This window comes from Acomys russatus, chromosome 24, assembly GCF_903995435.1.
Source record: "Acomys russatus chromosome 24, mAcoRus1.1, whole genome shotgun sequence".
NCBI lineage: Eukaryota > Metazoa > Chordata > Mammalia > Rodentia > Muridae > Acomys > Acomys russatus.
Window position 1 is genome coordinate 58038881 of NC_067160.1, and position 20635 is coordinate 58059515.

The 20635-nt window shown below is 57.1% G+C and overlaps 1 protein-coding gene across 1 annotated transcript in view; it reads left to right on the top strand.

Moving 5' to 3' along the window:
• Kcnt1 (potassium sodium-activated channel subfamily T member 1) overlaps positions 1-20635 on the top strand; it is a 46579-nt gene that overhangs the window by 13120 nt on the left and 12824 nt on the right. Inside the window, exons 3-19 of the mRNA XM_051166476.1 lie at positions 3603-3682; positions 4308-4407; positions 6584-6640; positions 6929-6977; positions 7600-7659; positions 8006-8080; positions 8149-8232; positions 8777-8871; positions 10193-10373; positions 14608-14772; positions 15062-15198; positions 16581-16644; positions 16744-16852; positions 17401-17509; positions 17723-17872; positions 18187-18425; positions 19561-19795. Coding sequence (XP_051022433.1) covers positions 3603-3682; positions 4308-4407; positions 6584-6640; positions 6929-6977; positions 7600-7659; positions 8006-8080; positions 8149-8232; positions 8777-8871; positions 10193-10373; positions 14608-14772; positions 15062-15198; positions 16581-16644; positions 16744-16852; positions 17401-17509; positions 17723-17872; positions 18187-18425; positions 19561-19795 — 1989 coding nt within the window. The remainder of the gene's footprint in view (positions 1-3602; positions 3683-4307; positions 4408-6583; positions 6641-6928; positions 6978-7599; positions 7660-8005; positions 8081-8148; positions 8233-8776; positions 8872-10192; positions 10374-14607; positions 14773-15061; positions 15199-16580; positions 16645-16743; positions 16853-17400; positions 17510-17722; positions 17873-18186; positions 18426-19560; positions 19796-20635) is intronic.

Genomic DNA, 20635 nt, shown 5'->3' on the forward strand with positions numbered 1-20635 from the left:
AGGGAGCCGAGCAGGCCTTGTGCCGCCCGCCCCTGGAGAACACCTTCAGTCATAGGTGGGCCCTGCCATCAAAACACCTGGGCCATACAAATGGGGCTTGTCAGCCTCCTTGGGAACCCTGCTGGGAAGTGGCTGTGTCACTAGTCATGGTCAGCCTGGTCTGGGGAAGATGTCTCTGGAGCTGGAGGAGGATGCCAGCAAGAGGCAGGACTGAGTGTCACAGGATCCTGGCTGTTCACTAGGCAGCACAGGGCCGTGGTAGCTTCTTGGTCTTCATGGAGAGCCGAGTGTTCTGATCTCAGGATGCTCCCAGGAAGATGACAAGGGCAACAGGAGGTAGCCTTGAGGGCTGGACCCTGGAGAATGGAGCAGGAAGTACCATGGGCAGGGGTGGAGAACTGGGTGCTCCGGAGACCTGGAGACAGTGACCAGACACACCGGAAGCAGCAGGGATTTCCAACAGGAATGGCCGGTGAGAACGCCAATGAGATGGGGCAGCAGGGTGCAGGGCCGGAGGCAGGGCCGGAATTCTGTCTTTCTCCAGGTGGGATCCCTGTGGTTGGAGCTGTAGCTACAACAGAAAGCATACAAGGGTTTCTCCAGTGTGTTTCGCCAGTGTATACTGGGACAGCCATCTCTGAAGGGGGAGGAGAGGAGGCATTGGTGGCTCAGCAATGGATAATTCTGTGTTAGTCATAATCTGGTGGAGTAACGGAGGAGCTTAGGCAGCTCAGGTCAGAACCAGTGTCGGGCCAACATCTTGCAGGCAGAGGTCTGAGGTGGTCCCGGCACCCCACATGGCAGGAGGGAGCACACATGAGTCTGACTCTTTGGTTTCCTCTCTGCCTATGAAGCCACCAGGGCTGACTGTGGGTTCTCCATAGTGATCTTACCCAATCCTAGCCCCCTGTCAGAGCCCCCCCCTCCACACACCACAGCTGTATTCAGTTTCTATCTTCTTCCTGCCTCTTAGGGATTAAACTGTTAACGCATGAGACCCTGGGGACACTTCATTTTATACTGGCATGAAATAGCAGAGGACAGTGAACAGCCAGCCCGGCCACTGGGGACACTGCCATGGCAGGCAGAACTTGGTGCCTTGATCTGGTAGATTGCAGAAAACTCCTGTGGCCATCCCCTAGGCTCCCACATTTAGAGGTATCATGGGAATAGAACCAAACACAGGGGGCAAACCCCAGTGGATCAGAAAAGTCTGTGGTCTGCACAAAGGGACATAGACTGCCACCTTGTTGCCTCGGCAAAGGCCTTGGGCACCTGCTGTGTTCTGCTCAGCAGTGCCACTAGTCAGGGTCAGCTTGGTTTGGGGAAGATGTCCCCGGGACTGGGGGAGGGCCCTGTGAGGCTGGGCATGTGGGAAGACCCTCCCTTGAGGCCTTCATTGTAGAGGAGGTGGGTGGATGGGAGAGTGACTTGTAAGCTCCATGCGTGCTTTTAGGACACAGGTAGTCCCTGGACCCATCTCCATCCAGCCTGTCACCTAGCTTCAGGCTCCTTCAGAGAGAAAGGTTCACAACTGACTCTTCAGAGCCACTATGTACAGTGTCCTCTCCTGCCTGGGGCTCCCAGCACCCTATATAAAATAAGCTGTGCTGCCGTACAGTAGGGTACAGTTTTGGACTGGGCACAGCATGGTATACCAAGGCACCGTGGGGACCTTGTGGGTGTTCTGGATAAAGTGGGGTACAGCGGGGTGATGTGATATAGTGGGGGTGCTGGACAGTGTGGGGCATGGAGCTTGCTGGTGCATAGTGCCATTTGTGGGGCACAGCACCTGATGTATGTTGGTATAGCAGGGTGTTTTGAGGTACAGTGGGGGTGCTCAGTAAAGTGAGGTTCAGAAATATAGTGGGATATGCTCAGATACACCAGCCATTAGCACTGGGTTGGCCGCTACTTGCCTGACTTGCTGTGAGGTCCAGGGTGGACCCCGTCATGGCCCTCCACCAAGCCCCAACAGTGCCTTGTTCCAGGCAAGATAACCAGACCCTTGGAGCCTACAGGAACTCTGTGACCCAGATCCTTCCCCCAGCCCATGAATAGGACATATGACAAGGCTGTTGTGCACGTGGGGTCTGCACTCACTCATCAGGCTTTAGGGGATGCTGATTGGTTTTTATAAATCTATTTGTATTGCTTTTGTTTTGTTTTGTCTTTTTGGTGTGTGTCAGTCAGGGTATGCATATACCACAGCATGCATGTGAAGGGCGGTGGATGTCTTGGAGTGGTCAGTTCTTTTTCTACCACATGGAACCTGAGATCAAACTCAGGTCCCTGGGCTTGGTGTCAAATGCCATCACCCACTAACTCATCTCACTCTCCTGATAGTGACCATTTCAAACTCTTTGGGGGCTGTTGGAATAGTCAACCTCAGCCAAGCGATGACGTCAAACTCTCCAGCTGTCTTGACGGAGCCAGGGCCTGATCAGGGGGAAAAGCTGTCCCTGGGCTTGGTGCCCCTTCCCCAGGAGTCAGTAACAGCGAGGGGGAAAGGGTAGACACAGAACTCTAGGCTGGTGTTTGTCTCCTTTGCCGACAGAGAGGCAGCAGCCTTCTCCATCCCCCGCAGGATCTTTCCAGACAACAGGACATGCCTGCAGGGCACACTGTCCCTCTGCCCTTCTGGGTTGTGGCCCTACACTGTGATATGGTCCCAAGGGCTGTGTCATTCCACCCTGGGGGTGTTGCAGCCTGCTGAGGAGGCTGTACTGGTAGGAGTCACGTGTCCATGGAGCCCTGTGTCCATCAGAGTGAGCCTTGAGCCATACAAGGGCTTATCATTGCCCGGTTCACAGAGGTAAATGCTGCTAGCTGGCCACGCCTGCTACAGAAGTCTGTCTCCTGCTTCATCTCCTTCTGAACGAAATGGGTCTGAAGGACCACATCTGAAGCTCAGGGGCTGAGAACAGCGGCTGGTCTTCCCTTAGCCATACTGTTATTCCCAGTGAACGTGTGGCTCTTCCTGGGTGAGGCATTGAGGCATCAGTGGGTAGTCAGGCACTCACTCTGTATTTACGCTGGGTCATCTTAGGACTTCAGGGAATGTAGGTGTGACTCCACCTCAGAGGCTGGGCTGTGTGCGGTACCATGGGAGGTGGAGGATGGAGGTCAGAGGACTGATGGCTGGGGAGGGGCGGCTCACAGATGACTGCTTCCTGCTGGCCCTTCCAACCACTGCCCAGATTATGATGCTTACAGGCCTCAGAATACAAACCCCAGAGGCCACCCGACATAATGGCGTCGAGCTCCTGTCCAGGAGCTGTTACTTTCACTACAATTTGAGCACCCAGTGCCTGAGGCGCCGTGATCTCCTTGGGGCCTGGAGGGTTCTGGCTGCTGAGCAGATGCTACACCAGTGGCTTCAGGTGTGCAAGAGGAAGGCTTTGGGGGAGGACCCCTGGCTGCTTTCGACACAGATCCTGATGGTCCAAAGTAGGGACAGTGTCCCTCCCAAGTTCCTCTCGGCTCCTGTGGTTTGGAAGAACCCAGTTGGGCTTGGGGCTCTGGTCCTGGCTTGAGGCTCCAGCTCCTGCCTTGGGCCTGAGCCTCATGGCCCCAAGCCCCAGCCTCCTCTCCTCCCTCAGGGTCCAGGTGGAGTTCTATGTCAATGAGAACACCTTCAAAGAGCGGCTCAAGCTGTTCTTCATCAAAAACCAAAGATCCAGTGAGTCGGGGGCCTGGAGTGCTCGGGGTGGAGAGGGATGGGCAGGGGTTTGGGGTCCAAGGAGATGTCCCATCTATATGGGCAAAGGGAAAAGGTCACCTTGCCTTCACATCCCCAGGGAAGCTCAACCTGTTGAGACAGCACTCGCCTCCATGCTGGACGCTGAGGTGAAGCTGGCTAGGCTGTCCATAGGAGCCTGCTAAGTCACCTCCCCATGTGTCAATCCAGCCCCCACCCTAGGGACCCCAATCTCCATGTTTTCCTTATATTCCTCCCCAAACTTTAAGCTTGGCTACTCTGGACCCACCTGGGATGCAAGAAGGGGCTCAGAGGTAAGGCTGTGGCCCCAAGTCCCACAGATCTGTTCCCATGAGTGACGTGGCCTTAGGAAATCCCCTGTCCCCCAGCCCCTGCACTGGAAGCCTCGGAGCTTTATCTAGACAGTGGTCAGAGGGGTCTGGTGAGGGGAGGCTGGTGCAGCTATGTCTGACCTCTGCATCAGGAATAAAAGTGTGAGACGGAGGTCTATGCGGGTCCACTCTAGGAGGGAGCTGTTGAGAGACCCCAGCAGAGTGGGTGGGGTCTGCTCCTTGATGCCCCTGCCCTGATGTCACCCTCCCCACAGGCCTGAGGATCCGGCTGTTCAACTTCTCTCTCAAGCTCCTCACCTGCCTGCTGTATATCGTTCGTGTCCTGCTCGACAACCCAGACCAGGGCATCGGATGGTGGGTGACCTGTGGGGCTGGTGCCAGGGTCCCCGGGGCTGAGCCTTTCCACTGTGCCCCGCTGGCATTACAGGCATGTGTATGGGAGACTTTGTAGCCAACACTCCAAAGAGCCTTGAGAGTCTTTCCTTTGCCCACTGTGGCCCTTGTCCCGGAGTCATGCCCAGGGTGGTGACTGGGTTAGCGTGAAGACAGGGCCCCCCCCCCAGGAGACAGAGGCTCCCATGGTGGAGCTGTATATGCAGCCACGGTGTGTATTTCAACCACCTTTGGGAAGAGGTGCCTGCTGGGAAATGTCCCCATGGGAGCCCAGCAGATGAGGCTGGGAATTCCTCCTCCAACGTCTTTTCTGCAACCCTCCCACTACCCTGGCTGCTTTGAGATGTCAGTGCTATTTCCCAGCCCAGATCCTTGCAGGGTGCCATTGCCTTCCCGGAAAGCCTCCGGCTTCTCTATGCCTGCCGATGCCCTGGCATGCTTCTAGCTCATCCCTGGGCTGATCCAGACTGCCAGGGTTATCTTGAACTGTGTCCTGAGGGGGTTGGAAGCTGGGCCCTGGACTACCTGTATGCTTGTCACTCCTACCTCTTACCCTGTCCCCTTTACTCTCTCCATTCTGGTCCAAGGTGGTACCCGTCCCCCAGATCTGAGTTCCTGCATCCATTATCACCCACATCCCTCTGAGGATGCTGGGCCTGGCCCTTCCCTTTGTCAGTTACACCCACTTGGTCCATTTCTTTTGACCTCAGTTGGTCTCTGAGTTGCACACCAGTGGATTGACAAGTGGGCTTAGATGCCACAGGACTCCTTAGTCAGAGCCTGGGTTTGAGTGCCACCGCTGGGCCATCTGTGGACCCTGCCAACATTGAGTCATCTCTTGGGCTACTCAGGGTAGTCTCTTCCTGAACTGCCGAGGTCCTGTGCATCTCCAGGCCGGGAGCCCGGATCCTGGAGCCAGTGTGCGAAGTTTTACTGAAGTCCCTTTTCATCTGTTGCCCACTTTCAGGAACACTGAGGTTCCCAGACCAGAAACCCTCAGGTTCTGTTAAGAACAAACCTGACATCACTGTCCAGGCCAGAGGAGGGAAGAAGCCTCTGTAGTTGTTTGAGAAGAAGTAGATGCTATAACAGACTCTAAACATTCTTTTCTGGGTCCCAAAGGCTTCAGGACTTCGGCTTCCACCTCCCTAGAAGACCCAAGTCTGTTGTATCCGTCACCATCATAAGCAGGGAGAGTGGGTAATGATGGATGGGCACGTGGTGGATACTGTACAGCTGGTGGATGGATGGCAGAAGTAGCCGGGCAGATAGGAGACAGGATTCTGAGTAGATGTTGGATAGGAGGATGGATTGATAATAGATGGATACATGGATTACAGACTAGGTGATGATGGAGAGATGGACACATGGACCACAGACGAGGTAAAGGATGGATAGATGAGTGGCTGCTGATGAAAGATGAATAGATGGATGTCAGATACAAGGATGAGAGAGAGAGAGGGGGGCGGCTGGTTCAGAGACTTCTGTGGGTACTGAGTGCAGCAACCCCAAAAAAGCTCAGGTGAGAAGCAGGTCAGTGCCAGAGGAGAGGGCAGGAGCTGCCCCTTTCTGGGTTCTGTGAGCAGCGAGGTCCCTGTGGTAGTCGACCCTGGTGCTGGAGGTGACCTGGAGCAGAATTAGCACGCTGGCTGTACCCTGACAGCTCTCACCGCTGGTTCCAAGATGCTGGATCTTCAAGTAGCTTGGGGATGAGAGTCATTGATGCATTTCCTTAGGACAGGAACGTTCCTTGCGACTCTCAGGGACTATGCAGGCTTGTTAGGTAGCTCCGGCCTCCAGAGGGTATATGTGTCCACCCTGGGACGTCTGTGGCTGGTCAGGGCTTATCCTTGGAGCTTGTCACCTGCACAGGCAAGAGACCTCTCTTTCTCCAGAGCAGCATCTCACTGTAGGGCCCAGATCTCCAGACAGATGTGTTCTTTATGCCTCTTGATTAGAGCGCCTCCCTACGCAGCCACTGCAGACAGGCAGTCTCCTCAAGCCCTAGAGCATCAGCTCCAGCTGGGACCAATGGCGGCCCTTTGCACTTACCCTGAGCCCATGGCGGCTCTGCAGAGGGTCCTTAGCGCTGGCCCTGGAAGTCTGTGGCTGGGCCACTGCTTTTGTCTCTTCACAGCTGGGGCTGCATGAAGTATAACTACACGTTCAATGGCTCATCCTCCGAGTTCCACTGGTGAGTCTGCCCCTGGCTCCCATCTGTCGGGCCCACTGGGCCAGGGCAGGGGTAGACAGGTCCAATCGGTCCCCTGGGACACGCTCAGCTGCACCCGGCCCAGTGGCTGACGTCAGTGCTGAGGGTATTTACCATCCAAGGGGAGAGATTCGGACCTAAACAACCGTCAGTCCCCCCACATCTGGCCACTGGTCTCTCTCCACCTTGGTGGCATTCTCCTGAAGCCTGAAGAGGAAGCGCCCCGGCAGTTGTGACCCTGTCCAGGCCTCACCTCCCTTCTTTTCCTAGGGCTCCCATCCTGTGGGTGGAGAGGAAGATGGCTCTGTGGGTGATCCAGGTGAGTCCCAACCCACTTCTCCTCCCTGCACAGGGCAGGCTGCTCCTACGGGCTCAGTAAGGAGAGAGCTCAGGTTAAGAGAGCCGAAGTCCCATATTCAGTGAGCAAGGGACTCAGGCTCAGTAAGTGAGCAAGGGACTTAGGCTCAGTAAGGCCTAGCAACTTTAATTTGCCCGGAGACTGCTGAGGGCATACCACTCCTCATCACTTGGCTAGAACCTCTCCTTCCTGCTGAAAGCCCCCCATCCTGCTTGCTTCCTGGGAAGCAGAAGTGGGGGTCAGTAACACAGGCCAGCTTCTGAGGGGTTTTCCCAGCTCTGTCCCAGAGGCCTGAGTCCCCACAGATGCTCGTAGTGCAGGCTGCATCCCTACCCTGGACCCAAGGTGGACTGCCAACTATGCCTCGCCCCTCAATGCCACCTCCACTTCCTAGGGTGGCTTTTGTGGTGCTCTTCAGTTCTCCCCCCCCCACCCCGCCTGTCTGTCCACAGGGTGCCTCAGGAGGGCATGGACTGAGTCTGCTTTGCCCTCTGCCCTAGCTGCCTGCAGGTCTTTCGGAGTCTCTCATAAGTCAGGCCTCGTTCCCAGAGCTGCTCCAAGCCTCTTTGCTTTCTTCATTCAGGTCATCGTGGCCACGATAAGCTTCTTAGAGACCATGCTCCTCATTTACCTTAGCTACAAAGTGAGTTCCTCCCTGTGCCTCCCCTGCCCTGCTTCCCCACCAAGCCCTTTCTCCACAGCACCTCCCCTAATCGCCATGATGCCGCTTCTAATCCTTACCTCTCCGCATTTCCCAAGCTCCCAGCCCCCTCTTCCCCGGTTGCCCTGTGGTCCCGCCCCTGGTCCCACCGCTGCCCCTTGCTGCCTCTGAGGTCCCTCTGGCCCCTCTTCCCTGGCTGCCCTGAGGCCCCACCCCTGCCCCTCGCTGCCTCCGAAGCACCTCTGGCCCTCTTCCCTGGCTGTCCCGAGGCCCCGCCCCTGGCCTCGCCCCCTCCCCTCGCTGGCTCTGAGGTCCCTCTGGCCCCCAGGGCAACATCTGGGAGCAGATCTTTCATGTGACCTTCGTCTTGGAGATGATCAACACGCTGCCCTTCATCATCACGGTGGGTGAGCCCCAGCCCCGAGCTCTGCTCCCCAAGTGCCCCCCTGACCTCTCCCCTACACACCACAGGTCTTCTGGCCACCTCTGCGGAACCTGTTCATCCCCGTGTTTCTCAACTGCTGGCTGGCCAAGCATGCGCTGGAGAACATGATTGTAAGTGAGGGCTGGCCCTTGTCAGCTCCAGAACAGTTTTCCCACGCACTGGCAGGGCCAGGAGGCTGCACGCCATAGTGATGTATTCCAGTCCAGCCTTGGGCTTCCTCTTTCTGTGAAGACAGCTTTGCCAGGGCTGAGGAGAAGGTGGGACAGGGTGTGCAGGTGTGGGCAAGCACAGCCAGAACTGGGTCACAAAACCAGGGCCGGAAGAATGCAGGTTCCAACCCCCCCCACCCCCCACCCCCGCTAGCTTCCGCTGGATTCCCAAGTGTACTGTCTCCTGTAAATGAAAGCCAGGCTTACAGCCATCTCCCTGGTGGCTTGCCTCCTCCTGGCCTGTCCCCTTGTCTCAGACCTGTTCCAGTCGCACGGTGACAACAGTTTTGAAGTCAAAGGTTATCTGCCCCCACGGTGTCATCCTGTGACCAATCTGAGGTCAGGGTGACCAGCACAGGGCAAGATGGAAGTGTGACCAGATCACTGCCTATTATGCGTGAGGGAATGTGTGGGCCCTGCCTTCTGACGGCTGCGTTCTCTGCAGAATGACTTCCACCGTGCCATCCTGCGCACACAGTCAGCCATGTTCAACCAGGTGCTCATCCTCTTCTGCACCCTGCTGTGCCTCGTCTTCACAGGGTGAGTCCCATCAGGTGGCCATGGCTAGCACACTCCTCGGGCAGACCTCAAGCCAAAAGGCCAAGGAGCAGTGACAGATGGTCGCAAAGTGGACTGTAGCTGTGTTTGCAGCTCTGAGGAGAACTGGACCCTTTGGTTGGATGTCCAGCTGAGAATGGAGTCTAGAAGCGGCCAGGGTCTTTTGGAGGGTCACCTAGAATGGGGGGGGGCTTCTGGTCACGTGGGCTGACCTGCCAGCCTCCTGTATCTGCCTGTGGAGTGGCTCTGCTCCACGCCCGCATCCTTCAGGCAAGGGCTAGTGGTTGCAGGGCCTGGAGGACAGGCTGGCAGGGCTTGGGTTAGGAGCAGCTGCTGCTGTTTGTGGCAGCCCCACCCCATCACTGCTGCAGCCACACCCCTTTGCTCCTGAAGGACGGCCTCTCACCCTTGCAGCCCCGCCCCCTTACTGCTGATTAGAAGCTTTCCCAGGCTCAGACTTAAACTCAGTGCCCAGGATGGGGAGCAAGGTCCACTAGTGGGTGGTGTGCATCTGGGCCCAGCTCCACACCTTCATTCAGTATCCCAGTGTCCAGGGGCGCATCACTTAGGTTCTAGGTAACAGGGTCCTCAGGACTGATCTAACCTTGCGCCTTTAGGAGGAGGGAAGGTGGGAAGACCCTGTTCCCTTATCCACAGCAGCCAACTCAGGCAGCCGCACTCCACACTGCAGCCCAGTCTCTTACCTTTCACCTTCCTCCATCCATGCCTGCAGCCTGTGTCTCTCGCTGCTGCCGCCTTCCCTCTGCTGCAACCCCTGCCCCTAAGTGCTGCAGTATTCTTCAGTGCTGCAGCCCCCCCACTGTTGCAGCCTCCCCCACTGCATCACCCCTCCCCCCCACTTCTGCAGCCTCCCCCACTGCTGCACCCTCTCCCCCACTCCTGTACCCCTCTCCCCCCACTGCTGCAGCCCCTCCCCCCACCGCTGCACCTCTCCCCCACTGTTGCAGCACTGCTGCACCCTCTTCGCCCACTCCTGCACCCCATTCCCCCCACTGCTGCAGCCCTCTCCCCCACTGCTGCAGCCCCTCTCCCCACTGCTGCAGTCTCCCCCACTGCTGCAGCTTCCCCCACTGCTGTGCCCCTCCTTCCACTGCTGCACCCCTCCTCCCACTGCTGCACCCCCTCCCCTCACTGCTGCAGCATCCCCACTGCTGCACCCCTCCCCCATTCCTGTACCCCTCTCCCCCACTTCTGTATCCCTCTTCCCCCACTGCTGCACCCTCTCCTCCCACTCCTGCACCCCTCTCCCCCACTGCTGCAGCCCCACTCTTTGGGTTTCCAGGACCTGTGGGATCCAGCACCTGGAGCGGGCAGGCGGGAACTTGAACCTGCTGACCTCCTTCTACTTCTGCATCGTCACTTTCTCAACTGTGGGCTTCGGTGATGTGACACCCAAGATCTGGCCCTCCCAGCTCCTGGTGGTCATCCTGATCTGTGTGACCCTTGTGGTTCTCCCCCTGCAGGTGAGTCGTCAGCACAGGGACCGCCAGGAGGCACTCTGAGGAGTGGCAAAATGGCAGGAGGGATCCGTGGGGGTCCTACACACGCATTGGAAGGCCACTGGGGCCAGAGAAGGCGGTCCCTGTTTGCTGGTCACTGCAGTTGTCCCTTGGTGAACAGTGAGGTGCTGTTCTGCCCAGGAGCAGCCAAGGCCCATGGGCTTTCCTTCTGGAGGGTCATAGGTGCCCACAAGACCCCTTGAAGAGCCTGTGCAGAGACAGGTTGTGGGGGTGAACCTCACCCTATTTCCCAACCACAGCCAAGCAACTTTTAGGCCCACAAGGGGCAACTTGCAACCATTGCTGCCTTAAGCTCTGCCCTTGGGCCAGTCCCATCTCTGGCCTTACAGCACTGGGCCCCAAGCCCAGCAGGCACCCCCCTACTTCTCCCAGAAAGAGCTGCCTGCCTCCCCACTGCCCCCGTCCAGAGGAAGCTGCACTGAAAGCCTGGGGTGTGCTAGTCCTGTCCTCTCACCCATCGCTGACCTTCCAGGTGTTTCTCCCCCACCCATTAGCTTCTCTGTGTCCGGCAGCCAGCCCTGGAGCTCTGTTTCTCCTAGCTGCTGATCTCTGGGACCTTGGTCCGAGCCTTGTTCAAGGGCTCTGCCCTTCCCCAGCCAGTCCAGGTTTTAATGAGGTCTAATCCACCAGACTTTCCCTTCACATTTTTTCCTGTCTTGCCTAAAAGGACTGGTCCCGCCCTCAGTCACAACCCTCTTTTTCTTGCAGAATTTAAAGTTAGCTTTTCACACAGAGGGCCAATCCCACTCAGAAGGGAGTGTGCACCGGTAGGATGGGGGTGGGCCCACCTCAGCCTTCCAACAGCACTTCTATTCCAGGGGCTCTGCATAGAATACTCTGGATGGTTGTCTCCAACCCTCCCCCTCTGGTTCAGAGCTTCCCAGTCCTTGCTGCTCTGTGTAAGAGTTCTAACATACAGGCCAGGCTCTCGTAGTACCCACCTGTAATCTCAGCTTCAGAGGTTCAAGACCAGCTCCCCACGTGAGAATTTCTATGAGAACTGTATTGACACAGGTGTCAAGGACCAGGTTCTGTCTTACTAGCTTTTTAGCATTTTCTAGCAAGTCTCTGACATTCCCTGGGCTTTACCAAATCTGTGTAGGCCAGGCTGGCCTCAAACTCACAGAGATCCTCCTGCCTCTGCCTCTGCCTCTGCCTCTGCCTCTGCCTCTGCCTCTGCCTTTGCCTCTGCCTCTGCCTCTGCCTCTGCCTCTGCCTCTGCCTCAGGAGTGCTAGGATTAATGGCACATACCATGACACCTAGCTCTGGAACCTTCTTAAGCTTTTATTGTAGTTTTATCCAGGGTGCAGAGCTCTTGTTCTGTTTCCTCGGGCCACATTGTATTTTTGTCCCATGCAGACACAGCGTTCCTGCTTCTGAGCACTGCTAATGGCAGTGTGTGGGGATACATAGATCTAGCAAGCCATGCTGGTCACTGGTCAGCTTCCATGCAGTACCCTTGAAGAGGGGCAGTGCCACACTTCCTCTCCGGTCCTGATCTCCCTGTGACAGCCTGCTGAGCTGGGTAGATACCCTTCCTCTGCTTAAAGACCTTCTTTCTCATCCCAGTTTGCTGAGACCAGAAATTTTTTAAATTAAATACTTATCAGTCCAGTTGAGTATTTTCTCCTTAAATTGTTAGGGTCATACGTCTTATATACACAGATGGTGCTTTTTTGTTTTTTGTTTTGTTGCTTGTTTGCTTTGTTTTTTTCAAGACAAGTTCTCTCTGTGTAGACCAGGCTACCTTCAATTCACAGTGATCCACCTGTGTCTGCCTCCCAAGTGCTGGGATTAAAGGTGTGCACCACCACACCTGGCTTGGTATTTTTTTTTTTTTAAACACATTTAAAAATGTATACAATTGTCTAAATACCCATCCTTGAATTCCTGGGAGAAATACAACCTATGATATTTTTACAGTGTTATGCTGGAGTCTGCTGAATTTTGTTGGGTTCTTTTAGTTAACCTTGTATCTGAGCTGGAACTGTGCTTCGTTCATGTGTATCACACCCAACATGGCTCTGCTTTGGCCCTTCTGTGCCTCAGAGTCTCTGGGTGTCTTCCTGGACTGCTGAAAGGTGGCCACATACCATGGACTTAGGAGCAGACACAAGTCCTCCACAGATGTGGAGGCCACAGGTCCAGACTCTGGTGCTGTGGTTCTCAGGGTCTACAGGCATGCTGTTGGCCCTGCCCCAGCTCCCGGCCCTCTGCTGCTCTTGGCCTACAGACTGTCATTCCAGACTACCTGCCTGAATATGACGGTTCCTCTGTCGCTCACCCTCTCTTCCTCCTACCCCCTTTTCCTTCCTTCTAGCTGCGCTTGGCACCCTCCAGCTTTTTCAGTGTGGGCTTTGATGGTTTGACACCCAGGATTTAGCTGTCATGGCTCCTGGTGGTCATCCTGATGAAGCATCAGGTTCTGGACATAAAGGCCACATCCTGATCTCTACAGCCCACCCCACACACTCACTTTCTTTTCCCAAATGAAGTCACATTCCTAGGCCGCCTTCACTCGTTAATGGTCCTGCCCTCACTGTGCTGCCCTACCCCCTCTGCAGAGCTCCATCCTGGCTTCTCATCTCTCGGCTTTTCCAGCTTGTCCACGATACCCTGACCTAGCAGAAGCTGAAGACAGTGCCAGGGATGGGTCCACAGACAGGCGGCCCCAACCCAGCCATCTGAGTCTCAGCCCTCATTTTCTATCAGGACTCTCTCTCTCTCTGGATACCCCAGTCCCTTTCCCAAGCAAGGATAAGCCCCTGTCCCGGTAGCCCCAGAGTCACTTGGAAATGAAGTAGGACTAAACCTCTTTTTTTTTTTTTTTTGCCTTCTCGGAGGCTCTGGATTGGTGCCCCGACCCTGAGCTCATTCTCCTCCATGGGGCCCAGGGGGCGAGTGTTTGAGACTCAGCGTCTGCACGTTCAGGCAGCAGGTGTTCCGGGGGCCAGGTCAGTTGGGGGCCAGGAAGCTGCAGTGGGGCTTGTACTTTGAGGGCCTTGGGGTGCTCAAGGCCCAGTATCTGGTAGTCGCCGCGGTCCTGGTGGCCTCCTGACCAGCTCCTCTACCTTGTACACATCTCCATGTGACCTCAGTGGCTCCTGCAAGGACCCCATGGATATTGGATTTCGGAGTCACCATAACGCAAGATGGCCTCAGGTCAATAAGTTACACCGCCCCTGCCCCAGTCTGCTTCCATCTCAAGACTCTGAGCAGACAGTGACATTAGGAGTCGTTGTCAACCCTCATTAGTTCTCTTGCCCCTGACCAAAGCCCTGCAAAACAGGCACTGTCCATACACTTTTCAAGTGAGGAAACTGAGGCCTGAGAGAGGTTGGAAGCCAGCCAGGTGTCCAGCCGCTGTACCCCATCCTGGACCACCTGCAGAGGGTTCCTGTGTTCCCCAGCCCTAAGGTCTTGAAGACAACACACACACACACACACACACACACACACACACACACACACACACACACACACACACACACACACACATCCCAGCCACAGGTCTCCTCATGAAGATGCTTGGAAGTGAGACAAGGATTACATCACCCATGAGAGTGGACACAGCAGTCAGGGCCCACTGCCACAGTCCATCCGAAATGGGCTAAGGCCATATATGGTCGAGATGCTCAAGATGGAACAGACAGCGGACACCTGGCCTCAGAGCCACACGCAGTGTGAGGCCGTGGGCAGAGCCAGCACTGCGCGGCTCACAAGGCCCAGGCAGACCTGGCAGTCCTCACCACAGCTCTTCCCACCCAGCCCAGGGAGACGCCCCCTGGCAAGGACCGCACACAGAGCTTCCACTTCAAGAACCTGATGATAGAGAGGCATCCCTAACTCCAAATGCTGAGGGTTTCCTGATACCATCAGGAAAGCTGATAGGAGCAGCTAAGACTGCAGGTCTAGCGTCCACTACTGTCTATGCGCTTCTGAAGCCACGAGCTGGACTTCCCAGGACCTGTGTCACACACCGTCTCCTGGTCCTGCTCTGGTCACTCCTGCATCCCGCCGGGCGGGCAGGCAGGCAGGCCTGCTTTACTCTCTGTGCGCGGTCCCCCCCACCCCCGCACTTCCACCTAGGACAGCCCCATGCCACTGTTGCTCCCCCAGCCGGCCCCACCCTGTGTCCCCCACCAGATGTCCGTGCTTACCTCTCCCTCTCCACAGTTTGAAGAGCTTGTCTACCTTTGGATGGAGCGACAGAAGTCCGGGGGCAACTACAGCCGCCACCGAGCACAGACAGAGAAGCATGTGGTCCTGTGTGTGAGCTCCCTCAAGATTGACCTCCTCATGGACTTCCTGAATGAGTTCTATGCCCACCCCCGGCTCCAGGTAAGGCTGTGGGCACCCCCTGGGGAGCCTCAGATTTCTTCCAGGCTCCCAGAGCAGTCACCTCCCCACAGCCCCCAAGCCCCAACTCCCCCTCTGGCACAGAACTAACACCACATGCTTGGACAAGGCTCCCGAGCACTCTAGACCCTGGCTATCATATCCAGTGTGTGTGTTGGCTTGGGCTCTGTGGTGGTCCAGTGAGGTGCTAGGAATGACAGCACCCAGGGAACAGTACAGGCTGGGGGACCGGAGCCTGCGCAGAGGCACTGACATACAGTCTTGCCAGCAGGACTACTATGTGGTCATCTTGTGTCCCTCCGAAATGGATGTCCAGGTGCGAAGGGTACTGCAGATTCCCCTGTGGTCCCAGCGGGTCATCTACCTCCAGGGCTCTGCCCTCAAGGACCAAGACCTCATGCGAGCCAAGTGAGTGCCGGCCAGGACAGCACAGCCAGACCTAGGCCTGAGGCTGCCTGGAGTTCCCAGGTACAGGTTGGGCCATGACAGGCAAGGCTGCCTGAGGCAGACAGGGGTCCCATGTGGAGGCAGGGCCAGGGTGGGTGAAACGTCAGGGTCTAGACCCAGGTGAGTGGGACCCTAGGACCCAGCTCCATCCCTTCATGCTGGGCTCTGCTGGGCAGCCTAACAGACACACCTGGCCAAGCTGTGGTCTCGCCTCAGCTGTGAGTCTTGCCTTGGGGTACTTTTCCCTCTGCTGCTCTGAGTCTCTGGCTTCTCTCTGTCAGGTTTTAGAGAGCTTAAAATAGACCAGGGGTGGGAAAAAACGGCTGCCGAGAGAGTCAGTGGTGAAGACACAAGGGCTGAGGGTGGCTCTTGATCTAAAGACAAGTTGACAGAGTGACTTGAGGTGACAAGAGCATGCTGCTAACATGTAGCTAGAATGTGCGACTGCACCATCTGGGATTCTTTCCCCCAAGCCTGTCATGGCACAGTTTCATTCCAGAAGGTTCCTGTATCCTTTGTGGTGTGGTGCAGGTGATGCAGGGCCAAGGACAAGAAGGATGGCGGCTGCCCTTCTTGCCGGGGCTCCCATGCATGCAGCCTCTCTTGGAGTCCTGCCCAGTCCACATGAGTCTTCATGTGCCTGTGTCTGGCTCTGGGCTGGCAGGCAGGAGAAAGGAAGTGCAGGTGCCAGTGTGAGGTGGTCTGAGGCTTCACTACCTCGCTTCTGGGGTAAAAGTTTCTCACACTGGCCCTCAGCGGGGCCGAGCTGTTCCTGTAGCCAGTCTGCTAGGAATCTGGAAGGAGCTAGGCGTGATCACCCAAGTCCAGGCTGCTGACGAGGGGACAGGTTCTATGTTTCATACAGGGTTGATGGGAGCCCAGGAGATGGGCCCCAGATGCTAGACAGTATCCCCATGTAAGGTCAGCTGCCCTAGGGCCTAGGTCATCAGCACCAGTGAGACAAGAAGATCCATTCTTTCTGACCCTAAGCCGGAGTGTGGGGCAGAGTGTGGCTCAGAGACCCCTCGGGCACTGGCATTACACAACTTGGAAATCCTGAGTGCCTTCCAGGGCAGGCTTGGCTCATGAGCTTTGCTCAGCATCTGAGCTTGGACTCTGTTGCGGGGGGTGGGGGGGGTGGGGGCTCCTGGCGTCCTGACCTGCTCAGAATGTGCTGGAAGGCCCGGGAGTGTGCTGTGGGACGTGATGCTAGCACGTGCTGGGCCGGGCGCCAGCTGTCTTGTCAAGGTCCTTGCTCGGCTTGGCTATCCTTCGGGCCTCTCTGGGCCTCCTGGGGAGGCCGTCTGGGTCCTTAGCCTCACTGAGCAGCCGCTGTTCTGCAGGATGGACAACGGGGAGGCCTGCTTTATCCTCAGCAGCAGGAATGAGGTGGACCGCACAGCCGCGGTGAGTCTCAGCAGACCCCCCCCCCCAGCCTGCCCTGCCTGCCCCCCTTAGCAGGAGGCCCTCCAACAGCAACCACAAACTCCCCCCCCGCAACCCCAGGACCATCAGACCATCCTTCGAGCCTGGGCTGTGAAAGACTTTGCCCCCAACTGTCCCCTCTACGTCCAGATCCTCAAGCCCGAAAACAAGTTTCACGTCAAATTTGCTGGTGTGTTTGGGGCCCCGTGGCGTCCTGGGTGTGCAGGCTGCGAGGTGGTGGAGGGTGGGAACGGTGTATCCCCTCATAGGCTCAAGGAGAGTTCCCCCTTGGTACGACATTCCCTCTAGATCTCGGCTTCAGGGCATGGGGAGAACCAGGAGGCAGCCTTGGCAGGTGATCTAGCCTCCACCTGGGGCCACAGTCTGAGGCCAGGAGCCAGGGGTGGTATATGGGGAGCAGAATCTCTATGGACAGGGGCCATGGTGCACATCTAGGGGTCAAGTGAACAGGGCCCATGATGGGCACCTGAGGGACAGGTAAGGGCCCGTCTGAGTAGAGCAGGGGTGATCCCAGGAATGCAGATGCTCCTTTGGGCCTCAAAGGGCAGCTTACAGAGGTCCTGTACTAATGCTGAGCAGGAGCAGGCTGTTCAGGATGGACTTCGAGGGGACACTAGGCTGGAGTGTCTTCATATATGTAGAAAGATATGGGTGCTGTGGGGGGGGGGGAACCACAGATAGCAGGGGTGGTGGGCCCTGACCCTGCAGTTCCCACAGACCATGTGGTATGCGAGGAGGAGTGCAAGTACGCCATGCTGGCCCTGAACTGCATCTGCCCGGCCACCTCCACCCTCATCACCCTGCTGGTGCACACGTCCCGTGGCCAGTGAGTGCCCTGTGCCAGACCGACTACCACGCCCTGGCCGTCCCGATCAACCCCACAAGGCAGGGCGGGCTCCCTGGAGGAGGAGGGCATGCAGTGGGCAGAGGTCTGGCACAGGAAGGGGGTCCAGGGAGATGCAGGGTGCATTTAACCAGTTGGGTAGGAGGGGCGGCCCTGGCTGAGGGTGACAGCCCCCTTGCACCGCTCCTCCGGTAGGGAAGGACAGGAGTCTCCAGAGCAGTGGCAGCGCATGTACGGGCGCTGCTCAGGCAATGAAGTGTACCACATCCGCATGGGTGACAGCAAGTTCTTCCGGGAGTACGAGGGCAAGAGCTTCACCTACGCAGCCTTCCATGCACACAAGAAGTACGTGGGGCTGAACACAGAGTTGAGCCAGGGTCAGGCCAGCGTAGGGGGAAGGGGGACTCTGAGGGCTCAGCTAAGGACAGGAGAGCCTGGCTTTGCCCACATGGTGAGGATGGCCAAGTCAGGGCATCCCAGGCCGGGGGTTTGTGTAAGAGCCCGCCACGGTCATTCTCCTCCAAAGCGTCCCCAACATCCAAGGTGAGGGGCTTGTCCAAGAGGTCCAGGTGGGGCCCCTGGGGAGGGGACTGAGTAGTCGGTCAGGCGGTCAGCCTGAGCAAGCCACAGGGTGCCAGGAGTGGCCCCCGTCTGCTCAGGTATGGCGTGTGCCTCATTGGGCTGAAGAGGGAGGAAAACAAGAGCATCTTGCTGAACCCGGGGCCTCGACACATCCTGGCCGCCTCCGACACCTGCTTCTACATCAACATCACCAAGGAGGAGAACTCAGCCTTCATCTTCAAGCAGGAGGAGAAGCAGAAGAGGCGGGGTCTCTCGGGGCAGGCACTTTACGAGGGGCCCTCCAGGCTTCCAGTGCATAGCATCATCGCCTCTGTGGGTGAGCTGGTGCCGCAAGCGGGTGGTGGATGGGTGGCCTCCGAGGGTGCCACTGGGCAGGAGACCCCTGAGGCTCAGCTCTTCCTTGGACGGTCGTAAGCCTCTCTGGGCCTCAGGTTTTGGGTCTGTCCAGTTGGGGTACCTGCATCTATTCTAGTTTTGGCGAGCATCAGTTACCTGGGTAACTAAGAGCCGGTGGGGTACTGTGGTAGCTGTGCTGAGGCCCCTGGAGGTCTGTCATTGCAGGGCATCCGTTGGAGAGAGGTAGGCTCTGGCCTCCACTGGGTGTGACTGTCTGAGGTTATTAACAGTTCAGCTTCAGAGCTTTCCCCTGGGATGGCCGCCTTCCCAGAACTGGTTCAAGTGACAGGGTTGGGCTAAGACTCAGAAGGTGACGCCTGTGGCATGTGTCCCCTGCCAGTCCTCCAGGGCAATGACCTTCCCGTGTGGTGCTAGGCCCAGGCTGTGATCCACAAAGCCAGTTGACACCAATAAGCACCCATTATATGCCCGGTCTAAGTGGTCTCTAGGGACCACGTACTTTGACTCTGCTACACATTCTCAGTGACATGTGACATGTGCCAGCAGCTCTCAGACTGAAGTTGCCACTCCTGCCGCAGCAGCTTACCCGAGTGGTCAGACCTGAGGAAGAGTTTGGGGTTGGGGTTGCTGCTGCCCAGGCCAACCTCTATGCATCACCTGCTATTTGCTGACCCTCATGCCTTCTAGGGAGACAGTGACTCCGCCCACCCCTCAGTTCTGGCCCACAGAGGCTACAAGCTGCATCCTTGAGCCAACCGCCAACCCAAACATAGTAGCCCTGGACTGAAGTGCGAGCAACAGAGACCGGCAGTAGCAAAATGGTCTCGCTGCTCCTGTACGGCCACACTCCCTAGCCCTGTCCTTAAAGCAGATCAACCAGTTTCCCATGAGGCCCAAGGGCTCCCACCCTGAGGAGGTCAGCATCAGACACAGCAACCAGTGTGGATGGGGGTCCATGGGGTCTGTTCAGCATTACCACCCCTGGTATGTGTGGGGTGTTCCTTGTCCTGAAGAGGAAACAGGCTCAGGGACATGGCACACAACTGGGCGTGGGGTGGGAAGGGCTGCTGGTCAGGTTTAACCCCTCTGTCCAGGGACAGTGGCCATGGACCTGCAGAACACAGATTGCCGGCCCTCCCAGGGTGGTGGCGGTGGGGGCGGCGGCAAGCTGACTCTGCCCACGGAGAATGGCTCCGGTAGCCGGCGCCCCAGCATTGCACCTGTTCTGGAGTTGGCTGACAGCTCAGCCCTGTTGCCCTGCGACCTACTGAGCGACCAGTCAGAAGATGAGGTGACGCCCTCAGACGACGAGGGGCTCTCTGTGGTTGAGTGAGTGCTGAGTGGAGCTCAGCTTTCCGTGGGAGGGGCAGGTCCCCCCACCCAGTGCTGGCTATGCCCCATCCATGGCAATCCATGGTCCCAGCACACAGGGAGTCAGAGCAGTGGTCCTCTACCTCACCCCAAGCCTAATCCTGGGAAACACTCGAGAGCATTCTGACCAGTGTGCTAGGCTGGAGTCAGGGTAATGGGGCTCACAGACCTCACATAAGCAGGGTGGGTGGCAGCAACCCTGTACCTGCTGGGCCACTGAGCTGTCTGCCCCCAGTTACTGCACCAGTTGGCGTAGAGCCAGGCAGTGACCCACACACATTCCTGAGCTCATCTCCCCGCTGGTCAGCTCCTCTGGGCACTGTGGGCATGACCTACCTCACTTCAGGTGGGTGTTCTTGGGGTCAGGGTCTGTACGGTCACCAGCAGGTGATTTGGTAAGGCCTTGTCTGGAACCAGCCTACCCAAAGTAGCCATCCTGGCTGGGGGGTCCGAGGCCAAATCTTCCCATTTGAGACCAAGAGGGACCTTAGTCCTCAACAGTTTAGCTACTTTGACTTCCATCAAGAGCATCCTCCTGTTGGAGCTGCTTTAAAGTTGAAGGGTCATTGGTGGGTCTCCCAGACCCTGCAAGCAGAAAGTACATGGGTTCCTGTGACTGTGTCCCTTAAGGCACGTGGAAACAGAGCTAAAGGGTTGTGGCTGGTGCTTGGTGTTAAAGCATGGCATGTTGTGTATTGGGCACTGGAGGCTGGGGAGGAGGGAAGGCAGCCCTCTGAGAGGCTAGTCTGGCCCACTGGAAGCTCAGGCCCTGGTACCCATCTTATCACCTCAGGTACC